General features: G+C 33.9%; 1 protein-coding gene across 1 annotated transcript; it reads left to right on the forward strand.

Moving 5' to 3' along the window:
• The first annotated feature begins 8,412 nt into the window (after positions 1–8,412).
• LOC128986706 (cytochrome P450 4V2-like) lies at positions 8,413–23,657 on the forward strand. Its single transcript, XM_054407200.1, has 13 exons — positions 8,413–8,501; positions 9,064–9,247; positions 9,562–9,680; positions 13,096–13,180; positions 13,732–13,917; positions 14,601–14,676; positions 16,647–16,779; positions 19,429–19,495; positions 20,129–20,220; positions 20,879–20,947; positions 21,605–21,773; positions 22,416–22,595; positions 22,942–23,657. Exons 1-13 carry the CDS (start codon positions 8,499–8,501, stop codon positions 23,100–23,102), a joined length of 1,524 nt encoding a protein of 507 aa, XP_054263175.1. The 5' UTR covers positions 8,413–8,498; the 3' UTR covers positions 23,103–23,657.
• The last annotated feature ends 433 nt before the right edge of the window (positions 23,658–24,090 follow it).

Consider the following 24,090-nt stretch of genomic DNA (forward strand, 5'->3'; position numbering starts at 1 on the left):
CTACTTGGGTATGTATTACTATTTTTGCCGATTCCTTTAAATATTTTTTCACATAACCTTAAAGTATTTGCATTGATTAGTGTGCATATCTTATAGTTTACAATGGATTTCCCAGTGATAAATGAACAATGAAGTGTACAATGAAGTTGAGGTCCAGCGGCTGAAAACTCGACAAAAACTATGCAATGTACTACACATACTTCTCCATTTAACATACTAGCCCAAGAGCCCAAGACTGCCAGACCTTCGTCATTTTATAAAAGCTGAAAGTTTCTCAGCAAATGCTCCCAGTTCAGTTAAGAATGATCGGCAACTATGACATTTAGATTTTGGTTACTTTGGTAACAAAAAGATAACAAAGGTCTGATATTTGCAAATAACCATCGTTATAGTATAAAGCTTGGTTCTTTCATATTTTCTTCAGAGGAATGTTAGAAATCATTTCCCCCATTGCCAGACACTTTGTGCGGTTTAAACCCTCTGCCAGACACCCTTAAAAACTAGGTATGACGAAGATTAATTTTCGTCATTTTATAAAAGCTGAAATTGATATATGTTACTTGGGGAGCTATCAAAAGACGTTTTCTCAAAAGCCAGACACTTTCGTTGGTAACTTCATCTAGCCAGACACTTTAAAGTCTGCCGTAATAAGCTTAACTGTTACCTGCAAAGAGTGAGTTTGGAACATGTTTCTGTGCCAAATGTAAACGGTGAAATTACAACTTATTTCTAATCGTAATTGTTAATTTATATCATAGTATAAAAGCTGAATTCGATATATGTTACTTGGGAAGCTGTGGAGATACATTTTCTCAATAGCCAGACACTTTCGTTGGTTATTTCATCTTGCCAGACACTTTAAAAGACTGTAGTAGTGTAATAGGTACAGTAGTTACAAGCAGTGACTTAAGTTCCAGTATAGAACTGGTTTCTTCACCAAATGTAACAGGTTGAAATCACAACTTATTTCAAATCGTAATTACGTTAATTAACATAATAGTATAAAAGCTGAATTTGATATATGTTACTTGGGAAGCTATGAAGAGACATTTCCTCAAGAGCCAGACACTTTCGTTGGTTATTTCATCTGGCCAGACACTTTAAAAGTCTGTTGTAATATAATAGGTAGTTGTGGGCTTAACTGCTACATACGAACAGTGACTTCTGTTACAGTTTGGAATAGTTTTCTGTGCCCAATGGTTTTAGAACATAATTACATATGTTCAAAACACTGCAGGAATAAACAAACATTTAAATGCAAATATAACATATGTTTACATCAAACATATGGTTTATTATAAAAACAGACTGTGAGGAAGAAAGTAAGTAATTTAACTGTTTACATTTGGTACAGAAACCTGTTCCAAACTGGAACTGAATTCACTGTTTGCAGGTAACAGTTAAGCTTATTACGGCAGACTTTAAAGTGTCTGGCTAGATGAAGTTACCAACGAAAGTGTCTGGCTTTTGAGAAAACGTCTTTTGATAGCTCCCCAAGTAACATATATCAATTTCAGCTTTTATAAAATGACGAAAATTAATCTTCGTCATACCTAGTTTTTAAGGGTGTCTGGCAGAGGGTTGAAACCGCACAAAGTGTCTGGCAATGGGGGAAATGATTTCTAACATTCCTCTGAAGAAAATATGAAAGAACCAAGCTTTATACTATAACGATGGTTATTTGCAAATTTCAGACCTTTGTTACCTTTTTGTTACCAAAGTAACCAAAATCCAAATGTCATAGTTGCCGATCATTCTTAACTGAACTGGGAGCATTTGCTGAGAAACTTTCAGCTTTTATAAAATGACGAAGGTCTGGCAGTCATGGGCTCTTGCTCTATACACTGTAAATAATAAATTAATGTGATTGGAATATGTTCCATTTGTTTTGATTTTATTTTCACAATTAGTTGTTATTTCGTCACCAGCATAGCAACCCGTTAAACCCAGCTAAAGACATCTGCTACACGATGAACAGCTATTTCTGAGAAAGGTGAATGAAATACCTGTTGTAAAATGCAGCTAAAGACATCTGCTACAACGTATTTGACTTATTGTTTAATATAAGCAAAACCATATAGATTCAGTACTTGGAAAGGCAAAGGAAATATTTTGTAAACAGCGTACAGAATGTCCCGTTAATCCCCACACGTTACTCAGGATGGACTTCATTTGCAAATTCTTAGAGTTTCCTTTCACAACAATCCATTCCAGTTATTGGGGTGTTGGGTCAGCCCTCTATCGCGTAGTTGCGAGAAAGTGATTGACCTCCAATCAACCTAAATATTGTTTTGATTTTACGTAGTACTGTGGTAGTTGCTAAAAAAACTCTTTCACTCACAGTATTAAACATTTTCAAAAAAAATGTTGATTATATCAAACTGTTATGAACAGTGTGTTTTTTTTATTAATAACATAAGCTTTTGAGTATTTTAAACTCCTTGAATGACAAAAGTTTTAATGTAAAACAGATCTATAATCTGATGTACGCTGCCCAACAAAGACGTTATTTATTTATTAGTTTTGAAATAATTCCTGGTAATACACATAGCTTAAAAATTTGTCGATTTCGAGAAACAGGTACACTACATTATAGTGCAAACAAAACGTAAATAACACTTAGATTTTCAATCCATTACTGATTTTATACTGATTTTAAGTCTAAATCTACACAGGCAACGTAACTTATGAAATACTCTTAGTTTATGAAGGCTTGGTATAAAAAGTCTTGTAAAGTGCCATTCTTGTGTGTTCTCTGGTTAGGAAACTAGCCTTAATATTTAGTTGTTTATGATATAAGCGGTCTGATTCATACCTACAGTATATTCAGGTTTTGGACTGGCTAGGCCTATATACAAATATGCATGAGTGTTCGATGTCATCATGAGCGTTGGAATGTTTACCTAAAAAAAATGTCGTAGTAGAGGGTGATAGTGTAAATCATAGCTGTTCCCTGGTCCATCGGCCGATGCCTCGAGGGATAATGACCGACGAACTAGGGATAGAGCTGATGACTCATCCGGTCATGTGAACATCGATATATTAACTAATACTATTTAATAGTAACTAGGTGAAACCCGTCGAAATCGACGGTTACTTTCAAGGATTACGTTAATTCACCTAACTGCGATAAATTGGATAAAATATAGGCTACATATTTTGAGCATTTAGCATTGTTTAAAGAATAATAAGTGTAAAAACAATATTGATATTAATTGCGTTAGTCGCCAAATTCGGTTGATCATTCAATGAATAAAATATTCCCCTTACCGTACGTCATCGGAGTTATTATTAGTATGTTATCTGGTATCTCTTCCTTTGGAAGAACCTTTAAATAGTATTAAAATCGTATTGGTGGATCTTTTGTAGTTAAACACTTCCGTGATTTCATCAGTGTAATATGATTTTATTTGAAAAGAAAACTTTTTTTGGGAAGACATATTCAAAGGGAGGTATATCCGTTACAGTGTAAGTTTGATTTTTCTTTCGTCACGTCGCGTCAGTTCATATCTTACTTCTGTGCCAACGAATGCACCCTCTAGCTTACTTTTGAGAAATTTATTTTGAGGTTACTGTTGAAGCTGGAATTTCTTGACATGGGGGATGTCAGTTAGTTGTCTCAGCCTTATCAATAACATAAAGTTGTCAATATAATCTCTCTACGGAATGTTAGGTGTAGTGTAATACTTGAAGTGAAGTTGGATTTTATTCTTGAACTGTTAGGAGCCTCCTAGTTCATACGGCCTTTTGACTTTATTGGCAGCAAATAATGCAAATGACATAGCAATGGGACATTTCCAAAAACAAAAAATACTGTAAATTGGCTGTTACGTATACATTGACGTTTAAATATTGTTAATCAACGTATTTTATAAAGGATTATGTGATCTAGTTTAAATGGAATATGACCTTTCTGTCGTGACAGTAGCTGCATAAATAGTATTTTCTCTCTGTACCATATCTTACAGCCAACATGTCGTGTTATTTTCAATAATGTTACCAACCCAGTGCGCCAAAGTTCGTAATATAGGCAGGTGCAAATAATTTGTCAAGATAGGTACCATTTTAGGCAATGTTTCTATGTTTGGATTTTATTGGACATGATAAGAGCAGATATTTGTACATAAATATTTGATATGTGTAGAATAATATGATAAAATGTAGGCAAAAGTGGTGAAAAAGGCAGACACCATCCAGTACAATAGATATAAGATAGTTCAATAAGAAATAAATTAATAGTTAGGTTTTACAATATTCTATACATTTTTATTTCATTTTTAATTTCAATAAGTGTTTGATAGAGTTCATTCAATTGTATTTTCCTTATACTGTATATTTCTAACAATATAATATATATATATATTTTTTTTATAATAAGTCTGTTTTGAATCTTGAAATTATTACCAGAAATGAAAAAAATAATTATTACCCAAACGGATTAGTAAGCTTCTTTATTTATCCTTAAGTTTTAACTGAACCTTTAGCTATTACGTAGGAAGGGCCAACAGCTCGTAATGATTAAACTTAACTGAATCTTAATTTCTATTATAGTATATTTTTCCCTTTGAATACATGTTCTTGTTAAATTCAATTATATGTAAATTATTTTTTACATTCATAATTATTTTGTTCTTTTTATATATTTCTTCATTACATTTAAACTATATAAACTAAATTTTATACTGAGCTAGGTCACTGGCTATGTAGTCTGCAACTAAACCAAGATTAGTTTTACTAAGAACTAATAAGCGCGCGCAAAAAAAGTCATATCTGGGTTATTTTTTTAAATGGTATTTCAATACTGAGCTTTAATTACGTTTGCGTAGAAGGTAATTAAGATGTTTTTTTTTTAGAAAAGTTACTAGTTAAGTGTGAAATAAACTAATTTGTCAAAGTATATGCATCAACTACCAAACTACGCCAGTTTACGTAATATCCATAAGAATAACATATACATTTTTAATTTGAACTTGTAGTAATATTCTCCGTGACTAATACCGTACAAAAACACTTTATTATCTATATATTAATTTGAAACTGTTTTTCTTTGTCACAGCTATTTTGAGAGAACGGCTGGGCGTAGAAACTCGGCAGAGGTGTCTTAAGAAAGGTCTTAGTCTGTAGATGAGCCATCAAAAGAGAAACATGGTGAATTCCCTTGGGGCTCTTCCCCTGTGGCCTTTAAATTCCCATCCCATGTTATTCTTATGGAGGAAAACGGGATTTTTGTCACAGCTAATTTGAGAGAACGGCTGGGCGTAGAAACTTGGTAGGGGTCTCTAAAGGAAGGTCTTGGTCTGTATATGAGCCATCAAAAGAGGAAAGAGGTAAATTCCCTTGGGGCTCTGCCCCAGAAGCCTTTAAAGTTGCCTCTTCAGATTTGTTTACATTACGACCATATGCATAATTCTACACTACTTTTTAATGCAACAGCTGTTAATATTTAAATTGTGAATTGGTCAAAATGAAGTACAGTATTTGCAATGGATTTTTCTGATTTTAAAATTGATTTTCTTCTGCATCGTGTCATGTTTTGCAATATAATGTTCTATTACCAAATCAGTGGAAAATCCTAATATCACAGTAACTTTTAAAATTATTTCTTATGGAGTTAACTTATATCTATTGTATGGGTTGGTTTCTGCCTTTTTTACCACTTCTTGGAGATTGTACGTAGGTGATATTCTTTGGCATATTGCATCTGTAGACAAAACTTGGGTTGGTGTAATTATTACAATGGAAAAGAGCGAGAAATCTTGGACAATTTGATATAGGCTAAAAATAAAACTGAATTACCACTGTGCTACATTTCTTGAGCAATCATTTAAATAACCGATTTGCAAACAATGGAAACATAGAAAAAGTCATAGAACACAACCAAGTAAAAGAAATAGAAATAATGTTTTTTTTACACTAAAAACACTAAAAAACAAGATCATCTTTTTGAAAAAAGATACGATATTTACAAAAGATTTTGATTATATCAAACTGTTGTGTAGATCGTGAGTATTTCCATAATCTTTGAGTCGCCTGTAATGCTTCGCAATTGCTCGAATTCGAGCAACAGGTACACTAGTATTCAATTACTTGTTTTTGTAAACTCTGAATTTATTTATTTAAGATAATTGTTTAAAGTTGTTGTTTAAGTTAGTTAATGTTAGTTTTCTATAGAAAGGTAGAGTTTAAGTGGAAAAAACAATGATAGCAGATCTTGACAAGAAATAAGGAAAACCAAAGTGTAATATGGATAAGGACTGACCAAGGGACACAAGTACGTTGTTGTCAAGAACAGGGGTTTCTCAATGAGCTGCAGACAAGCCAAATTTTCCTGGCTTTTGTAGCAAGTTGTTTATAATAAATTGTTGTAAGATTGTATGATTTTTAAAGAAATAAAATAAATCTCTTAAACCGGTGACAAGTTGAAGGGGAGATACAACTAGCCGCAGGTACAACTAGACGTAGGTATAAGTAGGCGTAGGTACAACTAGTCGTAGGTACAAGTAGTCGTAGGTACAAGTAGTCGTAGGTACAAGTAGTCGTAGGTACAAGTAGTCGTAGGTACAAGTAGACGCAGACGTATGAGGTACAAGTAGACGGTGACGTTCCCGACTAGTTGTACCTGTAGATTTTTAAGAGGTACAACTAGACGTAGAGACAACTAGACGTAGAGACAACTAGACGTCCGCACCATCGTCAAGTTGTCTCTACAGCTTTGGACGAGGTACAACTAGACGCCTGTCACCAAAATGCAGCAGGTACAACTAGACGCCGGTACAAGTAGACATCGCCCCGCTACTTCCCTATAGGGAAATTCCCTAAAAATTAAAAAATTGCACCTGATGAGTTGAAGCTGACTTAACGATTGAACTAACGTAAATATTGGAGAACTATCGAGAACTAACAAAGAACTAACGATTGGTATATAGATATGAGCACTTTTATTTAGAAAACTGTGCCCGCTGGAAATTCTATAATTGTGAAGTTGGCGTACCCACTTTTTATGCTTTGTAACTTTTTCATTTTTTGAGAACTAACGCAAATATTGGAGAACTATCGAAAACTAACGAAGAACTAACGATTGGTATATAGATATAAGCATTTATAGTCAGAAAACGGTGCCCGCTGGAAATTGTATAGTTGTGAAGTTAGCGTACCCACTTTGTATGCCTCGTAGCTTTTTATTTTTTGAGTACTAACGTAAATATTTGAAAACTATCGAGAACTAACGAAGAACTAACGATTGGTGTATAGATATAAGCATTTATAGTCAGAAAACGGTGCCCGCTGGAAATTGTATAGTTGGGAAGTTAGCGTACCCACTTATTATCGGCTATAACTTTTTTATTTTTTTTAAACTAACGAAAAAATTTGGGAACTATCGAGGACTAACGAAGAACTAACGATTGATATATAGATGTAAACATTTCTCATCAGAAAACGGCGCGCGCTAGAACCTGGAAGTGTGAAGTTAGCGTACCCACTTATTATCGGCTATAACTTTTTTATTTTTTGAGAACTAACGAAAAAATTTGGGAACTATCGAGAACTAACGATGAACTAACGATTGGTATGATCAAAAGTGGATACGCTGATATGGGTACGCCAACTTCACGGACCTGACCGAAATGGTTTTGCACCTCTCGAGCCGGCAAATCCTCATTTTCGGCCCTAGGTACGAAATATACTATTACTAACAGTTGATAGCAAAAACCTGTCGTTTATAATAACCTATACTTGCATTAACATCTTTTGACAGTTTGTTTAAATTAAAACAGCTTATTGAAATTGTTGGTTTCAATTATAATTTACATCAAATAATATTGTTAAATATTTATTTCACTGTTAAACCAACAATTGCCTCAGTACTTGGGGATTTAGTTTTGGTAGGAGGGAGTCAATTAAAATAATCATTATTTGATTGGAACTATTTTCCCCTATATCGAGTAATCTTCAGCAGGATCTTTGCTCAATATAGTAACAGTAGATGACTTGTTATAAAAACACATGTTAAGTTACTACATTTCCTTGTTATTTTGTTTAACCAACATAATTACTTGGCAACACATAAAGCCAATGTAAAATTTTCAAATGAGCTGTAAAGCAAAATCCTTTTTCTGACCTTTTTAGGCCAGAAAAAAATTATTTACAACATTTGAAGGAAATTGTCAAAGTAACACAAAAACAATAAAGATTTAAATATTGCATATGCATGGGTTAGTAAATGAAAAAAGGTTGTTTTTCACTTTTTCAGATCTTTGTGCAAGCATACAATACATAACTTACAAGGAAACATTGTTCACATAAGAGGGGATTACATTTTCCCTTTTTTTCAATTGGTCGTGTTTGTATAATGATAAAAGATAAGAGACTAGAATACAGTAGTTACAGTATCACCCGCCATACATAGGAAGAACCATTTGTAGGAAAGAACCAGTATTGGTTGATATTTTTGTTTTACTGTTGGAGTTCCTTAATTCAGCCTTCATCAAGAATCCACCATGGTAAGCTTGGTAAAATTGTTTGAGCTTTTTGAGGAGAAAAGTTTAACACTTATTTTATTTTATCGTGGGTTTTTGATGGGTCCGATTTCTAGAATTGTAATTATGTAAAATTAGAAACTAGCTTTATTATTGCTGAGGAAATGATAAATGTATGTTGCCAATTCAATCTTTCTAGTATAGTACTAGCTATAAGTTTTGTGATTTTCCAAGGGCTATTATACATAGTGATTTCAAACAGTTGTAATGCTTGCCTGAAAATCATAATGTTGCCTTCAGTTTGATTCCTGAAAAAGTCAACAGCTTTTTTATGGTAAAAGCTGGACACAGAGCTGTCCTTGATCGTTGGAATTTTAATAATTTGCCCTGGATAGAGAAACAGCTTATCTTACCCATGTAGAACAAATGTTTCAGATTCTGAGTCAGTAACAAAAGTTACACAGGCCATCTCAATTTAATCATCTTTGTATTCAAAGTGTGACAGTGCTTTATGAAGTGATTGAGTAAATATTGCCTTGTGTATATATGTCTACACTACTTGTAACTGCATAAATGGTATGTTTAGTGGAGTCTCGTTCTGGTTTGTGTTTCCCTGGTTCTACTTCTTGTCCTCTTGGATGCATTGTACCGAAGGAAGAACCATCGTCTGCAAGAGTTGGCTCGGAAGCTGCCTACCCCCTTCCCCATCCGACCTCTCATCGGCACTTACTACTGTCCTTCGGATAATTCCCTCGTTTATAATTCAGAAAGTATATGCATTTTATTTTAAGTCGATATGTAACTAGCGTATGAGAGATGTAATTAATATAACTATATTTATTTGTTGTCATCCATTGGTTCTAATGATTCCTAAACTACAAATTTTCTGTCAATAACGATTATACCAAGTATTAATTTTACCACTATGTCAAAATTTAGATTTTTTAATTTTGCAAAGACGTTTAGAAAAACATACTTAAAATAATTCTAGCCTTAAATTTTTGTTTATATCACAAAATATACGGTAGTTAAATGTTATGTATTAAGGGTATAAAAAGCTGAAATACATTATGTCTGCCTCCAGCTTTTGCCAAGCATGTCATCGAGGTTACAAGGCTAGCAGCGAAGCACAAGTATAGTGTGTTTTGTGACTGGATCGGTCCAAAGCCCCTGATATTCATACAAAAGCCAGCTGATATCCAGGTAATTGCAAACATCAATAAGAAATACCCCTGCTGCAGCAAACCTCCCGACTAAGCGAATTTCCATTTGCCTGAATTGATTTTCAATTAAAATCTATTAAATTACATTTATGTTTAGCGAGTACCTAGGTTTGCTGCTACAGGGAAACTAATAAGGTGTAGTTTTGACATTATAAGATGTGGAATTGCCCCTGAACTGGTTTATAACTAATATAATGGTTTAATTTTACCTTCAGTCTCCAGTTCAAAATAAGTCGATTGCGACCTAGGTTTCAGCACGACGTTGTGCTGAAACCTAGGTCGCAATCGACTTATTTTGAACTGGAGACTGAAGGTAATTAAACCATTATATTAGTAATAAGGTGTGTTTTATATTAAAGTAAAAAATAAATAAAATTTGATCAAAATATATCCATAAACAAGTCAACTACAACATTTTACAATATTCTCAATAAGAATAACATGGGAATTTAAAATGAAAATTTTTTTAAGCTCTTTGAAAAGGTCTTGAGAGAAATTATAAATTTTGTGTTTTAAGGGTAAAAAATAGAAAAACCCATTTTTACCCCATAAAGCCCCCCGTTAAACCCCATTCCCATGGTTCAATCATGCTGTTTTGCGAACTCATTCAAGTTTATCCTGCCTTACACCTTTGAACCAAATTTTATCAAAATCGGAATAAAATTACTCAAGTTATCGTCTTCACGGACTCACATATATACTATAAATAACTACTATATATATATAAATACCCCCGTCGCAGCAAACCTGACAACTAAGCGAATTTCCATTTGTCTGAATTGATTTTCAATTAAATATATTTAAATAACATTATAGGTCAAGTACCTAGGTTTGCTGCTACAAGGAAACTAATAAAGTGTGTTTTTTAGTAAAATATTAATAGCTTAGTACAAAAAAATAAGTTTGCCAAGTTTGATCAAAATATATCCATAAACAACCAAACTACAACATTTTACAATATTCTCCATAAGAATAACATGGGAATTTTAAATTTACAATTTTTTTAATTTTCTCCGTTACCAATAACCGTACAAAAATACTTTTATATACTGAATTATTTGTTTTTTTAAGCTCTTTAAAAAGGTATAAAGAGAAATTGGGAAACATTGTGTTTTGAGGGTCAAAAGTGAGAAAAACCAATTTTTACCCCATAAAACCCCCCGTAAAGCCCTGTTCCCATGGTCCGATCATGCTGGTTCGCGAACTCATTCAAGTTTATCCCGCTTTACACCTTTAAACCAAATTTCATCAAAATTGGACAAAAATTACTCAAGTTATCGCGTTCACGGACACATATATATATATATAAATCTATATATATATATATATACATATATAAAAATTTGAACGAATGGTGTTTTTGGCCTCTGGGGACATCAAAATGAAAAAGTAAATCGCTTCCGGGCTTAGGTCTTACCATGCCACCTACGGTAATAGCTACTTCCCTATAGGGAAATTCGCTAAAAAGGCAAAGCCCTCACTGACTGACTGACTCACTCACTTATCACTAATTCTCCCACTTCCCACTAACCTAGGAGGCTGAAATTTGGTACAGTGATTCTTTAGGCATTAAATAGGAAAACGAAGTAGTTTTTATTCTGATCGGACTCTAGGGCTCCGCCCCAGTGGCTCTGGAGTTTCCCATATTAACCTAATGAGTACTCATATTTAAATGGAATTAATGAATCTTAACAGCTGTTTCAATTAAACAAGTTGGTTTGGTTCTGTTCTATGATGTTCAATAGCATTAAAGTTACAAGGATTACCAACCGAGATGCAGCACACTATTATTATTTTTTTTTATTTGACAACAGCTAATTTCAAACCGAAAGGTGAGTGAGCGTAGCGAACGAACTTCAACCTGGAGGTGAGTTAGCGTAGCGAACGAGCTAACCTGAAGGCAAGTGAGCGCAGCGAACGAGCTCCAACTGTAAAGGTGAGTGAGCGTAGCGAACGAACTTCAACCAGGACGTGTGAGCGCAGCGAACGAGCTCCAACCTAAACGTGAGTGAGCGTAGTGAACGAATTTCAACCAGGACGTGATTGAGCCATGCGAACAAGCTCACATATGAAGTTAAACGGGGCAAAGCCCGCGGGTACAGCTAGTATATATATATATATATATAAATATGAACGAATAGTGTTTTGGCCTCTAGTGACTTCAAAATGAAAAATTAAATCGGTCCCGGGCCTAGGTCTTACCATGAGATCTACGGTAATAGCTACTTCCCTATAGGGAAATTCGCTAAAAGGAATGATACAAACAAACTTTGCATTTAAATTACTGCAAATAAGAAGACACTTAAAGTATATTTCATCAATAGGGTGTAAAGTGACTCTTTTTGAGTTTAAATTTTAGGATCAAGGGAAAGACGATTTCGGAAAATAAGCATGGGTTGAGAAGACACTTTTTGCCTATACTAAGATGTTTTTAGCCATTTTTCAAACATTAATTGGAGGCTGAAAGCTAAGTATTGCTAAGTCCATGCCAGCTGTCATCGTCATTAGGGGACCGAGCAGGTTTTATGCGGCCCTATGGCTGAAAATCTGCTGTTCACTTGTATACTTAAAACAATAATGTATCCATATATACATTGCAATGGACTTGTTTTGTCACCGCTGCTTAGCAACTATTATTATTTTTACTGATTCCTATATATATTTCACATAACCTTAAGTTGCTGTTGTGTTGGATGACTTGTTAGTGTGCATACTCTATAGGCCTATATTTTCTCAATTTCGTATAGTGTGGTGAAAAATAGCGTTCTCACTACGGGCCGAAAGGGTTTTGCAGCTCTAGATCATAAAAAATTATCTTGAGCCAGCAAAACCTTATTTTTGGCCCTAGGTACGAAATATACTGTTTCATCATATTGCATCATTAATCAATAAACTAAACTAGAAAACAAAAATACTTTTCAAGATAACAAGATACAATTTGGGTTATTTGATGGTTATTAGTTTATCTCTTATAGAAATGTGCTATTGGTTTGACCCACAGGGAGACCTAAGCTAGGGACCGTCATAGAAGGTCATTTTCATATTCCCTGATAAATTTTTGACAGTATGTTTATAACTATGTAATTTTATGTCTTTTTGTGTTTGAAATGTTTTATAAACAACTTTCCTTTCTGAAATGTCTTAAACCGTATTTACACTTGAAATTATCATTATTAATCATTACAAATTATTATTGTTAATAAGGGATTGGTTTTCTAATGCGGTGATGAGAAATTGAAGTAAAAATATGGCCCTCTGTAGTTTTAACAATTTAAATAGGGGCATTATACACCTAATTCATTAAAGAATTCTAAACCTCTTTAAAGTTTCATTATAGATTTTCTGATATTTTCATACACTTTACAACTGACATTGTATTATCTTGTTTTGAACAGATTATTCTAAACAGTTCTAAGGGGATCTTTAAAAACTACTCGATAATAACATTTTTGTTCGGCCAAGGACTTCTTACTGCTTCAGGTAAGTCATCATTACTTGTGATACAAACCATACCGAGTTGAAAGTATTTTTTATTATAAATTGTTCAATTGAATCTGTGAAAAATTCACTAATATATGGTGTGTGTTATTTTTTAGCTTAAAACTAACCACTCCCAGTGCAACCAAACCAAGGGTTTAAAAAGCACAAATGGTTTTCAAAATAGTTGAAAGTTAGTGTTAGAACTTGAAACCAATTAAATGCAAATTTTAATTGAAAATATGAAATTTGAATGCAAAGTAATTTTACTCTTTTGCTCTCATTAAACATTACTTAATTTTCCTTATCAGATTTTATGATTCTTTCGCTTCTGTTTTGTTTGAATATAGTGTTTTTTTTTATTGTGGGACTGATGTCAACAATGAGCTAAACTTTAAAATCACTATACAATTTTAACTTTCTGTCTAACTGAATAATCAGATTCCACCTTAAATGATTTTATTTATAGTTATTAATATTGTGTCCCCCTCTATAGGTATACCTCTCTCTTAATATATTTTTTTACATTCTTCAATTATGTTTTTGTTTTCAAGGATCAAGGTGGAAAGCAACAAGACGTTTGATCAGTCCTTTATTCCATCCTCAAAATCTTCAGAGATTGGCGCCTTTGATGAATAAAAACGCAGAAGTTTTAGTTGGTAATTTATCTGGTCTGGTGGGAAAAGGTTTCACGGATGTTTTTGACCGTGCTTTAGGCCTCTCTGTTAGGTCCATATGTGGTAAGGATATCACAAACATATTATATGTTTTTGATTAAAAAATCTTCCGTATTGAATAAGTGTCTTACACTTAAAATGATAAAGTACCGGCAGTGAAATGTTTACACAATGGAAAGCATACGTAAGCAGTAAATAGAGGATATCCGCTTCAACTTTCTAATTCTTTGGTTATGGGACAAAACTTTTTTTGTTATTTTGTCACCCAATAGTTTGAAATGGGTGCCTGCCCAAACTTTTCTTGACCCAAATTATCCTGTCTAGATCAAGCTTACAACTACATTATGAAACAAAACAATTGTCAGATCAAAATGAGCTTATTTATTATTTTTATCTCGTTTTAAGTATAACACTAGACTTATTAAAATTTAAATATATTATTTTTATGGACATCACTCAAAAGAAAAGCTTCTTGGATTAAAACACTATTATAGCACTAAAGCCGGGTTTTCCTAGGCGCGGAAGTGGAGAGCGGAGAGAGGAACGGGGAGAGCGGAGAGAGGAACGGGGAGAGCGGACTCCACTTGTCTTAGATAATTTAATGTTACTCTGTTTTCCTAGAAGCGGAGCGTAACACCATGTTAATCTCTTTTCCGCTCTCCGTGTTCCTCTCTCCGCTCTCCGCTTCTGCGCCTAGGAAAACCCAGCTTTACAGAATGAAAACTTAAAAATTATCATCTTTTCAGCCCTTGTGTTTGGTACTGACGCAGTTTGTGAGCTTAATAACAAAACATTTGACTTGGGTTTGGAATGTGTGCACAGGTAAGTTTAAGATTAATTGTAAATACAAAGGTAACTGAAATCAAATTGCAAACACTAAAGACAAATTTGAATTTTGAATTTTCGTTTCAAGTAAACAATAAAAGAAAAATGAGCCACTACAAGTAGTACTTTGGTGGGTAAATGGAACAATTGAAGATTCAAATGGCAAAAAAGACAATACTTGTTCCCCCAAAATTAATTAGTGTAGGCGTCAGACTAGAATCACATTGTAAATTATACCTCTTCCTAATGTCTATGTAGGAGAGTGAAAATTTAAAAACGTACGTTTTCATGTCCCTGGCCTTTTACTTCGTAGATACTGGATTTGTAGTTTATTATTATGTGTTTAATAATTTTTGAAGACGGGGGCAACATGTTACACACATTTATTTGGTTTTAAATAGGTTCTAGGTATTTTTTTCGTATTTTTAAAGTCTCGAAATTCACGACCATGACGTGTCCCTAGGGTGCATTTTCCAACTTTCACGCTGTTTTTAGACTAATTATTCATGCCGAAATATATAAAGCCATATTTTTATGTCATCAATGGTTATTAAACTTACAAAAAAGGAGCATATTATAATTTTATTGTCATTAAAAACTGACTACCATGACAAAATAAGTCTGTCCCTCAATTTGGCGTCACGACCATTTGGGAAAAATTGTCAACTTTGGAGCACGACAGTGGCAAGCCTGGCGTCGATGGAGTCAGTTGGTTTTAGAGACTAGTTCGGGGTGTATGTCAGGATTGTAGTGCCGGTCGTTTCGAGTTGAAAGGAGGAATTACAAGATTAATAAAGGAAAGATTGGGTTTTTTGTAATTTTGGTGTGTCCATGACCGTATGTAGTCATTCGATGAAGTAGACATGGTGTTAATTTTTGTTTATAAGATATTTCAATTGCTAGATTAACCTAGAAGTCCACTTTGTATCCTCGAACATGAGGTGCAGGGCTACCGCCAGAACAGAGCCAAATAACACGTAATTTCACGACCATCGCGGGTTTTTTCACGACCAATCCAGCCTTATGGATTATAGTGTGTTTGGTCGTGACAATAACTTTAATATAATTGTAAATTGAACAGTTTAGTTCAATTGAAACACATATTTTTATTATAACTAACAGGATAATTGAAGGATTGTTTAGAAAGATTTAGATGATTCCAGACAATTCACGACCGTACCGCTTGTCCCTGACCATCACGTTTATGATTTCTATCATAAAAATTTCAAAAATTAAAATATCGTCATATTTCAATGTTTTATACACAAAAGAAGCACACCTCTATACAAACATAACGATTTTTCGGGTCTCAGGTAAGTTTTTTCAGAGTTATACAAACTTAAAAAGATTTTATTGGCTTTTTTTCAATTTTTTGAGTTTTTTTATTGTTTTCTAGAAAAACCAAATATACCAAAAGCTCAGTGACCTTTTTATTGTATAATGGTCATAAAAGTAAATAAGTTTATAGCAAAACATAGTTATAAAAATAATATTAACTATTTTTAATATTCATTTAAACGTCCGTTATGGTCGTGACAGGATTTTGTGTTTTTCCACTAAAGATGCTCTTTTAAAAAGAAACTACCAAAGATATTGCGTTACCATGGACATTTTATGAAACTTCAAATGTTAATGAAATAAAAATAATAATAAAAGTTTTGAAAAAAGGGGAAAAGAATTTGCAAAGTGCTTTTCCTGAAAACGTACGTTTTTAAATTTTCACTCAGGACTTTCTATAATTTAGCACCTCAGTTCAGCTTTTGTGAAGTAGAGATAATTTGTTTGGGTTATTGGTCAGTGTTAAATTAACGGAAGTGCACACTTTAAGGTTTTTCTTACAGCTTGAACTATCACTGACAGTTAGTGAAAGAAATTAAACTCCCATACATCGTAATCTGCAACTTCAAATTGCTAAGCTAATAAAAAAACATTTGTAATATTTGACTAAAACATGAATGTTTATTCAGAGGAAGTGACTTGGTGCAGGCCCGAGCATTCAGGCCATGGTTGTGGCTGGACAGAGTATGGGAGTTTATGTACAACCGAGCACTTCGGGAGTTCCAACATACTTGGGAACAATTTGTGTCACAACCTGTTGAGGTATGACGGTTTTAAACTTATTCTTGTGTTTTACAAATGTGTGAAACTAAGAGATTTGTGTTATCTCCGTTTGACCAAAATGATGAGATTTATAAACTGTTTAGATTTGTTGTATCTTAGTTTAGAGACAAGTTTATCAATAATCTATTAATAGTAAATTAATCCCTACCCCACTATGACCTTGATATGAATTTAGTTAGGATCATAAATTTTAATCATCTTATAGATCCATGATTGACGGAAATAAATTATTAAAATAATCTTCCAATATCCGTAGCTGGACTGTGTAGTGATTTAAATACAGCAAAGAGCATTAAGTCACATAGTAAAAGGCAAAGGAAAGTGCGGAGGCATAAAATATTGGAGTTGGTCTTAAACCAGTAATGCTTGGAGCCATCCCAGGTTGAAGAACTTCAGTTTCACTAAAGTAGCTACCTGATTGTTGTTGCCTCTGTTCTTGAATTATAGTTGTATATTACCCTACGTACATTTGAAAAAAAACCAGGACAAAACTAGGAAAACAGAAAAAAAAACGGCAACACAACACAGACCAAAGCATCTGCCTGACCATAAACCTGGGAAGTCCCTGCCCTCATCGTCAAATCACCATTAGTTCAACACCCCCAGTCCAAGAAATAAAACAGTACAGGAATGGCCTCAGTCATAGTGTTACTTGATTGACCAGACTGCAATAGTGACAATGTAAAGCTGTAAATATGAGTATAATAGTGTTTGTGTAACTGGCCAAGCCAGTGCACACAGAGACAGAATGAGTCACACAGACGAATCGACTAAAATTCACTCCCCATAACTATCAAATTTGTCAACGCACCCTGGAATCTGTCCGCCTGCCAGAGTTCACTTGAGTTTGCAGACGTTTTTTTTTTTTTAAATCGCCTCTCGGTGAATATTCCTTCGGACTTGCATGATTATAAATGTTACGTTTTTAAAAGTTTTGATTAATGTTGTGAGACGTCATCATGTTCTTTGGGATCCACATTTATCAACTTACCGAGATAGTAATCTCAATGAATAGGTGTATTCCCAATGATTCCTATTAGACACTGAGTACAAGAGTATTAAATCATCATTACTAAAATTGACGTACTCCCCTAACCACGGAATGCATTTATGAAAATCACGGTTCACAACACTGAAGAAGTGAGGAGGGGTGAGGGAGAAGGGAAGAGCTAGTCCACCTGCTAACGGACTCCTGCAGCTTTACAACATAATCCGTCTGCATGTAGGAGTCTGTTCTCATGAGTCATTCTGTCTCTGTATACAGCCTTAAGTGTGATAGGATAAGAAGATCCCATAAAGATGCCACACAAGCTGTCAAAATGTACGTAGGGTAATATATCGAACAGTCAGTGGTAATATAACTAGAATGCAAGAACAGAGGTAACAACAATAAGGTTTATAACAACTTTAACCAAGACGTTGCCATTGAGAAACAGCCTTCATTGATCATTGCGCTTTTAATAAATGATCCTGAGCAATGAAACAGCTGTAAGATGTCAGTAACTACATGGATCATCCTCACTCCATTCTTCTCTTACCTAGCATTCATTTTCAGCTTAAAATACCCATCGTGTGCGTCGTCGTCTCATAGAATTAATAATTATAGATGATTCATAATTGTACTCAGTAATTTATGTACAGTATATATACAGGGTGTTGAAAATGTCTGGAACCAACATTATATCTGGTGAGTGGTTAAAGAAAAACAACTGATATTTTGTATACGGATATACTATGGGTTTACCTATCTTTTGGTGCCTTATGAAATTTTTTGCCACTTATAGGGAACGTCCCGTAGAGGATGCAGTAAAAGGTTTTAATGGAAGCCTATGGTAAATGATACATCATTTTAAAGGCCAATTTTTTCTGAGTAAGGAGCCACAAGTTTCATCTCAAAAGGACCATCCTAGCAAAAATGGCGACGGTTTGAAATTTAAAAACCCACTTATAGGGAACGTCCTGTGGAGGATGCAGTAAAAAGTTTCAATGGAAGCCTATGGTAAATGATACATCATTTTAAAGGCCTTTTTTTCTGAGTAAGGAGCCACAAGTTTCATCTCAAAAGGACCACCCTAGCAAAAATGGCGACTGTTTGAAATTTAAAATTCAATTATTTTCAAAAACTTCAAACAGTCACCATTTTCGCTAGGGTGGTCCTTTTGAGATGAAACTTGTGGCTCCTTACTCAGAAATAAATGGCCTTTTAAATGATGTATCATTTACCATAGGCTTCCATTAAAACTTTTTACTGCATCCTCCACAGGACGTTCCCTATAAGTGGTAAAAAATGTCATAAGGCACCAAAAGATAGGTAAAACCATAGTATATCCGTACACAAAATATCAGTTGTATTTCTTTAACCACTCACCAGATATAATGCTGGTTCCAGACATTTTCAACACCCTGTATAACAGTAACTTCTTGTAGTAGAATTTTAATATCAAAACTGAGAATATCTACTCTACTTGACATGCATAAAGATGAACAATGATTCATTATATTTACTTTTGATTATTTTTCAATGACCAAAGGTATGTGTTTTAAGCTGAGTGCAGTACTGACAGCCAAAATGTATTTGTCAGAACTTAGTACAAAAGTTTAATAGTGAAATGACTGTTTTTGATGCAGATTATTAAAAGGCAAAGATTGACAGACCATAAAGAAGATGAATCTGCAGATTCTGGGAAATTTAACGGTATGCCATGCAGGGATTTCTTTTGTTAAACTGTTCCAGTGAATTGTTTCAGTGGAACTTAATACCTTAAGCATAACATGATGACTTACTCAAAAAGACACATAAGGTAAATAAATAAACTCTGATTCTTGTTTTTAAAAGCTTGTTATCCCCCATTAGGAAATAGTAAATTCTAAAAGTTTTAACTAGTTAACTGATTGTTTCAACAGTAAACTGTTTTGTTTGGTCGGTGAAAGATGAGAGTCCAAGAATATGCATCAATCAATATAACTTATCACAGTAAATACTTAAAAAAGTGTTTGAAAAGTTGTTTGAGCTGAAACAAAATAATAAGTAAATTAAGTTACTTCAACAACTATGTCCATTAAGATATTTTTGGAATTAGTCCATCATTTGCTCAGCTGAAATACTTGAGTTTATTTCTATAAGCGTTTTATTTTTTTATTGTAAAATTGGCAACACCGCTACACCTACGCTTTAATATGTGAATTAACTTCATTGCCTACTAGTGTGCAAGGTACAATAGCTTATATAAAGACCTACCTAACGTTTTCTTAGGCTCGGTGAGAGATCTGCATTGTGTTGTAATTCTATATCTGTGAATATTAATTTGTTGTAATGATGTTGTACCAGATGTATACTCCCCGCTAAGTGTGCCTGGCTTAGTTTCTGAAGCTTTCAGTCCAGCTGATGTGGAATGGGAGATGAAAACTTTTGTTGGAACGGTAATAATGCTATGTACTTTTAAATATGGGTTATTCCAAAAAAAACATATATTTCCACCCATAACACAAACTCCAAAATTTTTCAAAAACAATTCCTACTTTCTGCATATGTCCCCCTGCTTTGTCTGGGTTGAGGACTTGAGTTAGGTACCCCTTCAGGTTTTTCATGTAAAGGGCAATTTGTTCACTATACAACCAATAGTGTAAGTTGCAGCTCATATAGTCACATGACTGCTCTATGACCTGTGTCCACTTTGATTCCAGATGTTGCTCCTACCAAACAAACCAGAATAACAAAACCCACTTCTTACAGGGGAGCTGCATGCCACCTACTGTTCTTGTTGAATCAGAGCTAAAGGCTTTAAGTATTATGCATTTATATAACAATATTTTTTTTTTAATTTAGGCACAGAATCTCAAAACCTGAATGTGATATGAGTTCAATATTTTCACAGCCAGCAACAAATAATGTCTTAAATTCGATATGCTTTACTGTAATACTAATCTTGGAAAAAATTTTATTTTGAGTGACATTTTGTAATGTTTTAACACATAGTGTTCTCATTTCAGGTACGGTTGTAGCTATTTTCCCCCAATATGATGTTGCCTTGAAAATAATTAGGGAAGAGAACTAATATGTACTCTCTGCTTTTCCTAGGGAACAGACTCAATAGCTGTCAGTTTGAGTTCCTGTTTGCTAATGCTAGGCAAACACCAAGATGTCCAGGTATGTTATATTCAGATTCACTTTAGTTAATTTCATAAATTGAATCCCTTCATTGCCTAATACATCAGGCGAAAAATCATGAGACGTATTTGTAGCAAAGCCAAAAAAATTACCTAAGAATAACTGACTTTTGAACAAAGCTGCTGTGGAGAATTATGTGTAAAGCCCGATTCACAATGAAATACACAATTGTTCGCAACAAAATGTTTAAAAATTGTTTGGCAACGATTGTTGTCAACGTACCACATACCATCCACTTTCATATTAAAAATTGTGTCCTTTATCGTTTGGTGTAATTCTGTAGGTGAGCTATGGACTTCAGGCCCAAGGCATCGGATCCTAGTACCTGCTATTATGTTGTATCAGTACAGTTTACCCTCAAACTGTATCGGCTCAACCGTTGCTTTGCTGGATATTTTCCACGCACAGGCCTCTGTGGCCCACGTAACGGGCAAATCCAAGGTTAAAAGAGGCCGCCTACCTTTGAGAAAAAAAGCCAAGAAAAAGTTTACTACCTTTGCTCATGCAATGTGTATGAATTTGAAGCTTGTCCATATATTTAATCTAATAGAACAGATTTATTTTAGTTCACATAGTTCTTGAAGTGTTCAAAGAGTTCATTTTAACTAGGTTTTAACAGTTTTTCCATTTTTCAAGGAAATGCTGTATCAGGATATCATAAGTGTGGTGGGTACCGAAGAAAAGGACATAACAGTTGACGACTTGTACAGACTTCCATACTTGACCCGGGTTATAAAGGAAACCTTGAGAGTTTGTATGGTCTTGCCAGTTGTCTCCAGGACTCTTCCTGAGGACATTCAGTTGGGTAAGAACAACAAAGGTCTATAGAGGATAAATTGAAATTGTTATAAAAGTAAAAAAAATTTGCAGCTGCGTGGATTATATGCATTTTATATTTCCATCTGATATATCAATCAGATATTTCCATGTTCATTAAACTATGAGGAATGGCGGCTTTTAAGGCCTGTGTTGAGGTTGAAATGATCTGTGGTTAAAAGTTAAACCGCTTTTAAACCTGTTAAACTAGTAGTCCATCCAGAGTATACTTACACCACTGTTTAGTTGTTTTTGCCAATTTTAGATAAAAGTTTAATGTATTTGAATACAATTCACCAAGCAGTTAACACTAAACCTATAATGTCTGTTTACAACTTCAGCGTAACATTATTTTATCAGCAATAATTACATTGTTTCTCATGAAAGGTGAGGAAATCACAGGGTAACTGTCAGGAAAATGATTGATAAATTAATTATGTAGCCTATAAAACGCATAACATGAAACCATTGATGTGAAAAATCCATAAGGACCAAACAACATATAAGTCAAAATACACACTGCATTATCATAAAAAGCAGGTCCTAAAAACAAAATATCAAACTGTGCAACTCACTATATAACAAAAGTTGAACTATAAATATTTAATTGTATTTATAATATAATTTCCAGGTGAATACAAACTTCCCAAAGGTGCAATGATCTTCCTCAGTCTGGTCGGATTACACTTTGACCCAGAAGTGTATCAAGATCCTCACGTGTTCAACCCGGATCGATTCACCCCGGATCTCGTAACTGAAAGGCATCCTTATTCCTTCCTTCCATTCAGTGGTGGTCCAAGGAACTGTATCGGTAAGAGTGATAAAATTAAGGGTAAAATCGTACAACTTGGTATGCTGTTTAAATTAATGTACTGTACACTTGTACAGTAGCCTAAATCGATCAAAAGTAAAATGGAACATATACAGAAATGCATCCAACATATGTGTGTGTTGATTCTTATAGCTGTCAATAAAAACATTTAGTAAACACTTTTTTTAGGCAGACAGGTTGCCGATCTCTCAGTTATAACTTGAAATACACTAACTGAGGTAACCTGCATGTCTACTGTTTTTGTGTAAACGCCGCTTAACTTTTTTCTTCTATACATTACATTACAACTCATAGACTTGTCTGACTTATTTTATTTTCATTCCAGGTAAACAATATGCGTACATGTTACTGAAGATTGCACTAATACACATTCTGAAGACATTCAAAGTTAGCAGTGATTGTGACCTAGAAAATATGAGATTTGGTTTCGTTGTAACTCTGAACAATCTGGATGGTTATAAAGTGGCTTTTGAGAGGAGATCGTAAGAAAAAATGTCAATATATGTATTATGTCATTACGTAATTTCAGTCAAAAATAAAATTTTGCTGGTGTAGCGATAAATAAATCTGTAAAATTTGGTAATTGAGTGATACTGATAAATGGTGTACTGCAAATTAAACTAGAAAAAGTTGGAACTTTGCTATATAGTCAACCCTAGTTTGCTAGTTCAGTGCTATGCGACGATATATTGTAGTGCATATTTTTCCAAAAAGTGTTATGGGTACAGTATGTTATGTCATGCTGGCCCGGCTTTCGATGTTTCGATGACTTTCTATGTGTGAGTTTAAATGGGCATATTGGTTGACTCGGTTGTTGTTTCGAAACAGCGATTGTTTCTTTTAATTCTTCATATGATCGAGACTGGATATATCGTTCCTTAGCACTTTTGAGTGCTAAAAAACTTTATTTTTACCGATTTTTTTCTCGCACAGTAGACTTCACCCCATGTTTGTTATGCCCTGTTATGTTATGGTTTTTGTTCTTTTTATATTTTAATGAGTTTAATTAATAATATTTCGTTAAACTATTACTTGACTACTTTTACTACCTACAGTTTGTATTGTCATTTATAATACAGTTTCTTAATAAATGAACAACTTTATTTTTACTATCATTCTCATCAAAGTGATGCTAACATTCTCCTCACAATTTAAAGATTTTTTTAAAATTTTACATATTGCGATGCTAGTCCATTCTTTAACAAAAAATAATTGATTTAAATTAGGTACTGTAGAAAAATATTTAATTTTCGATACCCATAAATTTTAAAAATAAAAAAACTAATGATTATTTGGTACTTCTATTAGTGGCTGTTGCTTTTGTCATGCAGCTCATTGACATTAAAAACTGAAATTGTTGGTTTATATTTACCTATGAACTTTTCACAAAGCACAATTATTGCAATAACCATTATACATTTTTTTTATGAGAATCTATGCAATCTATTATATTATTAAAGTGATACAATCAAAT

This window comes from Macrosteles quadrilineatus, unplaced genomic scaffold (genome assembly GCF_028750875.1).
Source record: "Macrosteles quadrilineatus isolate MER2022 unplaced genomic scaffold, UCM_ALF_1.0 Scaffold_2__2_contigs__length_208266976, whole genome shotgun sequence".
Lineage (NCBI taxonomy): Eukaryota > Metazoa > Arthropoda > Insecta > Hemiptera > Cicadellidae > Macrosteles > Macrosteles quadrilineatus.